The 12517-nt window shown below is 48.3% G+C and overlaps 1 protein-coding gene across 1 annotated transcript; it reads left to right on the top strand.

Moving 5' to 3' along the window:
- Window positions 1–814: 814 nt before the first annotated feature.
- LOC311374749 (uncharacterized protein) lies at window positions 815–1874 on the top strand (the record flags this gene model as incomplete). Its single annotated transcript, XM_084490528.1, has 3 exons — window positions 815–949; window positions 1055–1403; window positions 1556–1874. Coding segments are annotated over 3 exons (803 nt in total), but the record flags the coding sequence as incomplete, so codon positions are not given.
- Window positions 1875–12517: the final 10643 nt, after the last annotated feature.

Consider the following 12517-nt stretch of genomic DNA (forward strand, 5'->3'; position numbering starts at 1 on the left):
AATGTCCTAAAGACATTTTATTATAAAGACATTTTAAATGTCCTAAAGACATTTTATTATATCCCGTACCCTATTTCACCCCAGAGGAACCAAGCATTCCCAAGCCGTTGTTTCTTGTATATGTGTTGCGTGTCATCTTGCTCCACATTTCATTACTGGCCTTTATCTCTAATAGGACCAGTTGCATGGCTTGTCAGACCGACCGAGCGGGGTGGGGCGGGGGTGCGGTAGGGTGTTTGATAGCCTGGTAAGAAGATATGGATTCTTTATCATCAACTCTCAGCTGTGGGTATCTGACAGGGCTGGTTCTACAGTAGCAGCTAGCTGTGTGACCTTCTCCACCGTGAGGGAAGAAGAAAAACTCACCGTGCTGAAAAGTTTACTCTTTGTTATGGTTGACTTATTGAGTATTGAGTGTTGTGTGTGTGTGTGTGTGTGTGTGTGTGTGTGTGTGTGTGTGTGTGTGTGGATGGAGGAAGGGGGGGGGTTCTCATCAATAGCAAACCATGGTTGAAAAGAATGTTCCTGAGAATCGATGCATCAAAATGTATTATGCAGAGTAAACCTGGCAAGTGGAATCATTAAACACTTACATTAAAGTCAAGCTGCTTCACCACCTCTTCTACCGTCTACTGAAACTAATCTCTCTCTCTCTCTCTCTCTCTCTCTCTCTCTCTCTCTCTCTCTCTCTCTCTCTCTCTCTCTCTCTCTCACACACACTCTCTCTCACACTCTCTCTCTCTCTCTCACACTCTCTCTCTCTCTCTCTCTCTCTCTCTCTCTCTCTCTCTCTCTCTCTCTCTCTCTCCTCCAGCGGCCAAGTACAATGGCGAGCTCTACCAGAAGCAGCGCCTGATGGTGGAGCTGCCCTCCAAGGGGGGTCTTCCCCTGCAGCCCATGGGCACCCTGAGAGCCGCCATGGGCACCCTGAGACCCTCCATGGGCATGGGCACGCTGTCCTCCATGAGCCCACCCATGACCTCCAACCCCATGACCTCCAACCCATGACCTCCAACCACATGACAGCACCATGACCCCCATGGCCATGACCCAGATGACCATGACCCCCATGGCCAGATGACCCAGATGACGTCCATGGCCCCCATGACCTCCATGAACTCCATGAACCAGATGCCCCCCATGACGCACATGACTTCCATGGCCCCCATGACCTCCCTGAACTCCATGACCCAGATGCCCCCCATGACCCAGATGACGTCCCTGGGCCCCCTGACCCCCGAACCCGTGGCCACCTACATCACGGAGATGCCCACCATCTCCTCCGTCTCCGCCATGCCCTCGGACAGACACGGCGGTGGGGGTGGGGGTGGAGGTGGCGGTGGCGGTGGACACAAGGTGAACATGGACGTCCAGAGGCAGAAGCAGAAAGCGGGCCACTCCGGGCACTCTGTTCACCCTGGACACAGCACCCTAAACACCCACACCCACCCCCACCGCCACACCCAGCTCCACGGTCACGGGGCCAAGCCGCCTGGACACGGGGGCGGGGGGGGGAACCCCATGGCTCACATGATGACGGGCACCCTCCCGGCAGCTCCTCCATGGGGATGTCCTCCCGGACGTCCGGCACCAACCTGGGCACGGGCTCGGGCACCATGGGCCACCCGATGGCCTACAGCTCCCACACCATGGGGGGGGGGACGAGCCGGCAGGCCACGGGACTGGGGACGCTGAAGGGCTGGGACGGGACGGAGACGGTGGGCCGCCGGAAGAGCTACGGCCACAAGCGGCCCCAGTGTACTGTGCTGGAGCAGAACCAGCTGCACGGCAGCCGCGCCCACAGCCACAGCCAGCACTACCTCCCCACGCAGGCGTACTACGTCACCAACAGCAAGACGGAGGTGACCGTGTGAGACCCAGACCGGGCGGGGGGGTGGGTGGGTGGGTGCGGAGGAGGAGGCGGAGGTGGAGGAGGAAGACAAGGAGGAGCACCAGGAGGTGATGCGCGTGTGACCGTGAGCGCGAGCGACGGCCGTCGGTCGTCGACCGGGAACATGGGGCGTGTGAGCCGAAGGTGGGAGATGGACGCTGGTGCGCTTTTATTCTGAAAGAGTGCTTGGCGGGCGATGGCGAGCGCGGGGGTGGGGGGTGGGGGTGGGGGGGGGGGGGCGGATCGGCGAGCACGGATCAAAGACGACAACGCCGGCGGTGGCCGCCGATCGACCAGAAGCACAACAAAAGCATCGTTGTGTTCTGCAAGAGTGTGCGTTTGTGTGTGTGTGTGTGTGTGTGTGTGTGTGTGTGTGTGTGTGGATGTCTGCCTCATCGGAGGTATGCGAAACCATGACAACAGAGGTACAGCAGGGAGGCTTCAGTTTGCCCGCGGTGTGCACTGAGGTCTCTAACCCTGCATCGTGGACACCGTTCACTGGGTCGGCTGCGGGGAAATACACACACTCCACGCTACAGCAATCACACACACTTGATCGAACCAGCGGGGGAGGGGGGGAGGATCAATATAAATATATATACATAAATATATATACGATCATGTGAAAGACACTCAAATCTTGTACGAAAAAACGGCGCTGCGTCACGTGGACTTTCTATAGCAGACATAAGCCTAGCGTACCAGCAATGGCCTCATCCCCTCGGACAGGGATATGTGGCTATGGAAGGAAATATCCAGCCACGATTATCTCTCTCTCTTTTCTCTCTCTCTCTCTCTCTCTCTCTCTCTGTGAAATGGAAGCAGCCAGTGGCTACAAAGACTCAAGGTGTTTTAAACAGGGACTATTGAGCAGTGTCTTGGAGCCCGTTCTCTCTCTCTCTTTCTCTCTCTCTCTCTCTCTCTCTCTCTCTCTCTCCTTCTCTCTCTCTCTCTCACTGCAGTTGAAGGTTGCCATGTTTTTTTTACAGCTGGATGGCGGAGATCGGAAGCTGGGTTGGACGGGCTTTGTTCCGTGCCGGCCGCCTCCTATTGGTGGAAGTGGCTGAATGGAGGTTGTAGTTGGGTGGAGACAGGGAGGCAAGAGACAGGGAGGGAGCATCTGGACAGCACTGCAGAGCGTGCCCACGCACACACACACACACACACACACACACACACACACACACACATACATACGTACATAATCACCCTGTCACACATGCATATGCATACACATACTCATACTACTCCCACATACTGTATGTACATACTTTCGAAAAACACACACACACACACACACAAACACACACACACACACACACGCACAGACAAAAAGGCATGTGCACATGCACATAACTCATGCACCTGCATAGTAACAGGCATGTGCACACACACACACACACACACAACAATTCGCATTTTTAGCGTTTTCAGCGTTGACATTCACACACACAGTTACAGAGAAGCTTAACAGTGCACACACGTACTCACACAGGCGTGCACACACGTACACATAGGTTTGGAAGCAGAGCAATATATTCCTATACTTACATGCACAGTCATGAATACACCCACTCTTGACACATCTCTATCTCACCCTCGCTATCTAACACACACACACACACACACACACAACACACAACACACAAGCACACAAATGGCTTCCAGAGGAGCAATTAAGCATCTGCCTCCTCAACTGTTTTTATTAGACCAAACAGAACTTGAGCTCTTCCCTTCCTACATCTGAGCTCGGCAAACTGTGTGCACAGAACGCCGCCACTTTAATTCACTCACCAGTCAGGCCAAACAAAACAGTGGCATCGCTGTCTCATGATAGGAGACAGCGCTAGGAAACAACAGCACTATAAATACCTCCCGCTATTATAGCATAGCGTGTGAGTGCCTTTACCACCAGTACCTAGGAACGATTAGATCACCCACTACACCTTTTCACTCCATCTGTATACCTGTGAATGGTATTATAATAACTGTTAAACTATTACACTACTATAACTAGTTATTACTATTGTATTACTCTTACAACGTGTGCCAGCTACCTAGGTAGTAACACAGCTAATCGTACTGAAAAAGGAATCATTCTTAAAGCATAAACAGCGTGATTCTCAAGATAAATGTACTTGAGGGATTGAGATTTGCTGTGTAATGTTGTAATGTGCTCCAGGCTGGGGCCCGCTGTGGCCCCTACAGTAATGGCGGCTGAGGGACACTCAGTGAGCCACAGATTCACCCCTATGCACACAGAGCTACACCGACCCACCACACACATAGAAACACATCCAGAAATATGCACACACACGGTCTCACACACACACACACACACACACACACACACACACACACACACACAGAAACACGCCTACACAGAGAGATTCACACACACACACACACACACACACACACACACACACACACACCAGACAAACAGCAATGCACACTATACACACAGATAAGGATGCACACACATGCGCAAAACCCACAGAAATATTGACATCAGACAGACACATGCACAGAGACACACACACACACACACAAAGATAAAGGCTTTAACGGATACAGACGCAAGAGCTTGTACACACACACACACACACAAACATTGATCCTGCCCGAGTGCGATGCCTACTTTCTGCTTTCTGAGCTGCTGCACACTGTGGAGGGGGAAACAGGAAGAAAGAGAGAGAGAGAGAGAGAAGAAGAAGTCACTCCCTTGGACGGTGCTGATAAAGCCTGATGTACATGAAGAACTGATACCAGACCATGGCCCTTTGTAGCGAAAAAAAACTCTCATCCTTCATCCTTTCTTACTGAGTCCTTTTTGCTGTGCACCTGGATGGATGGGGGGGGGGGTGAGGAGAGAGAAGGAAAAAAAATGGAAGAGAGAGAGCGCGGTGGGACTGAAAAAATAAGGTGTTATGATATGTTATGGCGGCGATGAGGAGGTGAATTAGAGTTCGCAGCCAGAGTCAGTTCCTGGAGTGCATTGTTCTCACCAGAAACATGTATTCCACTGATTATGTGTGTGCCAAAATGTAACAAATGTTGATAATTTTGTACCACACCGTGTCCAATTGACTGCCAATACCGTTTTCCCTTCAACTTTTGGTGTGTGTGTGTGTGTGTGTGTGTGTGTGTGTGAGACGTGTGTGTGTGCGTACGTGCGTTCGTGCACGTGTATGTCTCTGTGGCCGTGCGTGTTTGTGTGGGCTTTCCCTGTGTGTGACTGATGGTGAGCAAGAGAAAGGGAGACGAGAAAAGAGAGATCTGAGAGAAAAACAAGCTCAGCACAACAATGGCTTCCACTTATTGCCTCTGAGTCAAAAGGTCTTTGCAAAAGTCTTTTCAAACAGCAACCACAACACAGCGAACCAAAAACCTCAACCCAACACCTCCGTGTCCTGCCGAATCGCTCGTAGGCCACGGCAAAGTCAGCGTTCACCTTCTCCTTCACTTACTGTTATTATCTCTCCCCCACAACCCCTGTGTCTTTTTGCCTCTGCTGCAACTCAGCTGGCACCATCTCCGTGACAACAGCAGTGAATGAACAAATAAAAACACAGGTCAAAGGTCGTTCACAATGTGCATTATTGCAAACAATCGACTTAAACCCAGCAATGCGGAAGTCTGGGAGTAATATGAGCTCGCTCGCTCTCTCTCTCTCTCTCTGTGTTTTAGTCGAATGTGAATCCTTAACGCATCACTGAGGTGAGGCAGCCTGCAGGTGATGCTTAGCAAACAGTCATCCCAGCGTTCAAACAGTCTGTAAGAAAAGCCCCACCATGCCTGTCGGTTAGAACCGACACACACACCGTGATTGGCTTGGCTTGCAGGCGACGCAAAGGTTCGGTCGAGCCAGGACACGGCTGAGCGGCTTCAGACCGCCGACGGACGTTTGGCGAGAGAAACACTAACCCGCCAGAAATATTTGGCACCGAGATGAGAGAGACTGGCCAGCCGAACCACCCGGGCACTTCCAGTACAGCCCTCCTTATTAGGGCTGAGCGTCCCTCCTAGCCTCCCGCTTAACGAAGGTCGCCGGACAGAGGAGCGGGGCGAGGGAACCGTCCACGGCTGAGAAGCACTTCTGCTGTGGGGGGGGGGGGGGGGGGGGGGGGGGGCGTATTAAAGTGAAGCTCAGTAGATGGCAGATAACATAACTGCCAACATACATCTTCCTCCGGCGCTCCGAAGCCATTTCCCGAGGACTTGCCCCGGTACCAAATGCAAAGGATCAGCGAGTCCAGTGCAACAACGTCAGGTGCCGGGTTCAACCGTGCTGCCTAGAGTAGAGCTAAAGCAGTGATCCCCATGGCTCAGCCTGGGCAGCCCCTGATTGCTTGGTTGGTTCAACTGCCTGCTCCCAATCAACCCCCCCCCCATCCCCCTATCATTCCACCTGGTTGAATGGAAGCCAAATGAGGGAAGTACAGAGGGTGCATTGGGCCTAGTTACCAAAATCATGGCTATTGGTCCTTGGAGTGTGGAGGCCTGCTCTACAATTCACTTGGGATTGCATTGATTGTGTGTTGGGGGGGGGGGGGCAAACTTGTGCTTCCGGAACTTCCTGTAGCACAAGTCACCATGATCCATTAAAAGAGGGGGTTTCATCAACGGGCGGTGGATTAAATGCTAAAACGATTCTGTGTATGGGTGCCCAGAGGGATCAATTATGGTGAGAGGGAAAAAGCCTGGAGAACAGCCATCAATAAATGAACACACCTGTTCTCGTCATCTCAGGATCCATCCGGGGATGAATAGGGCTCCGATTTTGCCAGATGGGGGTCAGAAGGTGGAGTGTTGGTGAATTAGGGGGAGCAGGTTGCAATCTGGCAGCGACAGGGTACTCCTCGATTTTATCAGGCGCTCGACAGCGAGACGAGGGGGAAAAAAATAATACACAAAGATACACACTCACGTGACAAACTGCACAAAGAAAGGGGGATGAAAGCAGCCCAGGACATGAGATAAGCTGGCCTCAAGGCGAGGGAACAGCAACTATCCAGACCCTCCAGTCCACCTTTACCTAAGCCCGCGAAAAGACCTCATTTTTCTCTATCAACACACGTTTAATTACATTAGGAGTTCATATTGAGGTTGTTTTCTATTTATCCTCTATAAATACAGAAAGTAAAAAAAGAGAACACAGACATCTCTAGGCTAGGGGGAGAAGCAGCCGTCTGTGTTGTCAAACCGCACGCCATGGTGAATCCAGGTGGAATATTCCAGAGGAAGGAGGGTAGACACTGTGCTGAGATCAGTCACCAGGGCATTATATTCGGTTATGCCTGATGCTCCTTTATAGCAGCGGTGGGGGAAAATGCATCATGAGAGAGTCAGTGGAAAAGTCTGGAAGAATGAGGGCGTGAATGGCGGCCTATTGTTGATTGAAGCCAATTGTCGGGGGGAAAATGGAAAAATAAAGAAATGGATTGTCTATGATGGAAAAGTATTCTTTGTAAAAAAAAAGAAAGAAAAAAAGCTGTCAAGAATAATTTGATGTCTATCTGAGGACGTCAATGGATTTTAGTATGATTATGATTGTTGTCATTATCATTATAATAACCCAATTTCAGACACGTGTACACTTTCAACCATCTCTTGCATCGATCTCCAATGCTGTGGTAACGGCTGGTAACAGTTAAGACCTTTCCTCCAAAAAAATCAATGGCTAAACACAAACCGATCGATGGGGCAGCTGATGGATCCTGGCCGCAGATAATATGCATTGAAACATGGCCATGTCGATTCCATTCCTTTGTGTGTGAAGGTGTACACTGGCCTCTTTGTGGCACCAGCGCAGTTAGACCCGATAGTCTAAACCGGTGATTATCAGCTACTGGGTCGCAACCCATAAGTGGTTTGCAGACCTTATGCCAAACCTTTATCTTTCTAAATGAGCTCATGAATGAACTGAGGTTTCAATTCACGTTTCGAAGGATTCCTATTTCATTGAGTTCAACCCCAACTGTTACAGAGTGTGGTCAGCTCCATGTTTTAAACAGTAAATGAAGGCGTTGTTGGGGAATGCAATATTGGTAAATCTCTTTTTGATTTTTGGGTTGTGACCTAATGACTTCATGGAACATGGTGGTACCCTGAGACTCGACCGGTTGAGAACCACCGGTGTTTCCACCCACTCCTGCAGAGTCAATCACATTATGTACAAGACTGACACTGTCATTAAGCACATCATGCCACCATGTGTGTATATAATGTTTTTATTGGAGACAAATAGAAACAGGATACAGAACTCCACGTGGGCTTTGTTCTGTACTCCGAGCCGAGGTCAGTGATGGGTCAGTTGTTCTTCTCTTGCATTGACAAGAGAAAGGCGTTACCATAAGCTAAAGGGAGTTATGTACAGGTCATCCGGGATAACACTTAAAGGGCTTAAAAAACCGACACACCGTTTTTTTCTTACTTTCGTTTTCTTGTGTATTCTCTTCTTATCACCACTGTTTACAGAGCCTTGAACCGAGCGCAACATCACAGCTTGCGACTGCACAGTGTGTCAGTGTGGTCAGAAATCCAATATATTGCTTTATTTATCAAAAGGGTTTTGCTTTTCTTTTTTTGTCAGATATGTTTACGACGATGTTTGTATAGCTTCAGTATTAAGACGCAATGTTTCTCTGAGAAATAGGCTACCCTGTTGTTGTCTGCGCCTACACATGCTGCGCACGCAAACCGACACACACACACACATACATGCATATACTGTCCATGTAAGAGTATCATGTCAAAGAGAGAGAGGTCAAGGACCTCTAGACGAAGCTTTGGCAACTCAACGGTGAACGCTCTTGTGTATGTATAATTTATTCCTCTTGAGTCAATATGAAAAAGTAACTGTTGCTGTTAAGAGATTTATTATTCATTTGGTTTACAGTAAGTTCTGCTTAAATGATAACCCATCTGTCACACCGTATGTGCTAAGTATTCCGAGGAGTTCTGTCATGGTCGGGAGCCATCAGGAATTAAACGTTACGATGAAGAATCAATAGGACCCAAGCGACGTGAATACAGATCCATTAGACAGCGTGTCCCTCTTCCGCTGGGAAACAAAGTGGCCGATTAACTCATTCTGACAACCAGTCGCACACATTCCACGCCGAGACACACAAAAATACGACTTTTTCTATTTTTGATGTCCAGAATGATTTGTGGTATTTATGCATATGTGTATATAAAATACATATGACCAGAGGTTTTATGCGTGAATAGTATAAAATAAAAAACATATTTTCTATGGTAGACTCTATTTCCCACTATTTGTTTGCACAGTAGCTTATGATATGCACCGTGATGCCCCATCGTTCTTACACTATTTATTGGTTATGATTTGTGAAATAGGGTTATGAAAAAGACGTATTTTGGGTACAATTCAAGTAATATTAGAGAAGACATATAGCAAATGTTTTGTCCAAGAATTATATTACCATAGTGTTTGCAAAGAACTTTGTCTGTTATTCGTTATTCTTTAAGGAACGGGCGGACATGGTTGTAGTTTTTAAAAAAATCTTTGGTTGTTGACAGAAAATCTATTTCCATCTAACGGTATATTGGCATTGTTATATATACAATTTTCTTACGTGGCAATAAAAGATTACTTCTATACATGTGTCTGCCCCTCTTGTTCTTCTTCTTCATTTCCTGCTTTGTTTTCAGAGAGAGACGGCAAGTACACAGTTACTGCCTCTTCCCTCTGCTCTCCTCCTCACTCTTCAGCGCCGCTACCCTCCTCTCCGGTCCTCTCCTTGTCATCTCCTCCTCCAATCCTCCCCTCTTCTCTCCTCCGCGCTCCTGTCCCCTCACCTCCTCTCCCCTAGCATGCTAGCAGAGAGTTAAAACGTCCTTGGTATCCCAAATGCACATCGCTGCCAGGCACAATCAGACCAAATGTTTTGCTCGTGTTATTGTTAGTTTTACCTAGAGATGAACGGCTTGCTCAGAGCAGGGAAAACACGAACAAATGCACACACTCACCCACAAAGACACGCGCACAAACACACGCACACACACAAAAACAGACAAGTATGACAAACAAATACAAATTAACATAACACAATCACAAACACACACACACACAAAGACACACACGCAAACCATCACACACTAATTACTTGGGCTGCCAAGTGCTATTGGCAGTGAGCTAACAGAGATGTTGACTCCATTTCAAAGTGCTGCCAACTTGTCTATTATTCTGCTTTCCTGCTGTTCCTCTTCCTACCTGCTCGAACCCAACAGCAGAGTCTAGCCACACACCCAGAGAAGTGACTGTGTATGTGCGTGTGTGTGTGTGTCTGTGTCTGTGTCTGTGTGTATGTCGCTTCATCATCCCACTCTTCATTATCACATCCCCAGCCTCATCATAGCATCATCAGCTTCATCATCATCCTCTTATGTTTACAATATCGCTCCTGGTGTCACAGGGTAAGTGGCCATTGCCTTTGTCCACGTTGACGTCACGGCGGCCATGTTGTCCACGATCGCCTTCTCCCAGAGAAGCAAAGGGCTCTCTAACGACGGTGGACGTCACCTCTCTCTCGTCTCTTCCTCATTCCTCATTCCCATTGTTAACGTTCCCACAGCCCTTCGTTATCCCCGTCACCCTGGTCTGGCTTTTGTCTGCAGTGGGAGTTTCGTGGCCATCTCCTTCCTCTTCTTTGTTTGTCATCGCCGCCGTTACCGTCTCTCTCTCTCTCTCTCTCTCTCCCTGCGCGTATTCTTGTTGTTTTGTGGTCGGCGTCTTTGTCTCTTTAATCAGTCCACTGAGGCGTAATATTGTCTCTCGCACACTACATTAATAACATGAGCTGCAGACGATGATCTCTTTCTCTCTCCTCTGTTTGTTTTGATTATTTTAGGGGTTTTGTATTCTTCTTTGGAAATTGCACCGGCTTCCTGTGGCCCGGGGGAGGAGGAGGGGGGAGGAGGAGGGGGGGAGGGAAGTCACACGTGGGTGTTGGAGAACAACACAAGCAATTCCGTTCCAATAAGAAACAAGAAAATGTAGTCGAAAGAAGTTGCCACCGATGGTTAGCCTGGAGACCATCCTGATCAGGTGACCCCCCGTTCTGTTTCACTGACCAGTCTGGACCTCTGGCCGCCCACGATCATTCCAGTGGGTGGGACTACCTGCCTTGACAGACAAACACCTGCAGCCAATCTGTGTAACAAAACAGGTGACGGAATCACGGTGGGCCGGTCAGAACCACGCAAAGCGTATATTGTCCGCCGAGATAGGCTACTCTCTCGGCGGACTCTCTATTTATGCATTTACTGCACTGTGTGTACTCTACTAGTGTCATCGTGAGCCTTTTACTACGGGAGACGCCATTACTGTTTGGCCAGCGACGGCCTGTGTTTCACGTCATTAACCGCGGCGCAGTCCCTGGCCGTTTCTCAATAATAAGTATGCAAACTACGGACTCGCAGACTTGGAAGTGCGTACTTGGTAAGTCCGGACTTCCAAGTACAGACTTCCGAGGACGCGAGCACGCACCTGCAATTGGAACAGCAGCAGACTCAATGACGTCACCAACTCAGCTCTGTAAACTGTGCTTTACGGCCTCATGTAGGCATATACTACTAAACAATATAAACAAATTATATACAACTAAACCCCAGCCTCTTTCATTTTAAAATAGTATGTTAATATTTTTGAATGAATATAAATGAAAAGATATGCTTGTCGTGTGTATAAGCTATAGACATGACTTTTTATATGTAGGGTACAGATGCGCGTGCCTAACTGCCTATGTAATTGGAGAGTAGGCTATTGATATAATAATTACGAATGAGCGAGAAATTATACAGATTAGAATAGAAACACACACACACACACACATACACACATACACACGCGACCGGATGGATCCGACCGGGATTTTCGTTGCCGTTGCGATGGGTTTCCTCTATCAGCGACTTATACAATATAAACAAATTATATAAAACAAAACCCAAGCCTCTTTCATTTTAAAATAGTATGTCAATATTTTGAATGAATAGGCCTACATTTTTGTTATATTTGTAAAATGTTCCTATATATAGCCTATTATTATAGTTTACATACTAATATTTAAAAACATGGGAATGCGAAATGCATCCTGGGATATTTAACGGTCCCAAGTCCACACAAATCACCTCCGATGCATCCTCGGTGGAACGGCCAGTTTAAGAACGCATCGAGAACACTTCTGGGTTTTACGACTGTACTTGACTTGATGCGTACTTTGAATTGGAACAGTACTTGGGCTACGACTGATGACGTTTCACGAGAACGCAAGTACACAAGTACAGACAAGAACGCGAATTGAGAAACGGCTCCTGATTAGAACCGATATCTCTCTGATCCGTGTAGAGAAACAGGATGTGAGGTCACGAGATCAGGGGGGGTCTACCTACAAGCCATCCGGCAGCGGCTGATGGAGCTCCTTTTGATTTTGAAAGTCTGACCTCTTCAGGTTCAAGTGAACTGTTGCAATGTGAGAATGACTTTGATAACGAGGCAACATCCTTTAGTCATCAAAGTCATCCTACTCCTCTTCTCCATCCTGCTCCGTCGTTTGTTTCTGATGTTCTTCGTTTGAGATATAATAGTCATCGTTTGAG

Source organism: Micromesistius poutassou, assembly GCF_964030765.1.
Source record: "Micromesistius poutassou genome assembly, contig: SCAFFOLD_5105, whole genome shotgun sequence".
NCBI lineage: Eukaryota > Metazoa > Chordata > Actinopteri > Gadiformes > Gadidae > Micromesistius > Micromesistius poutassou.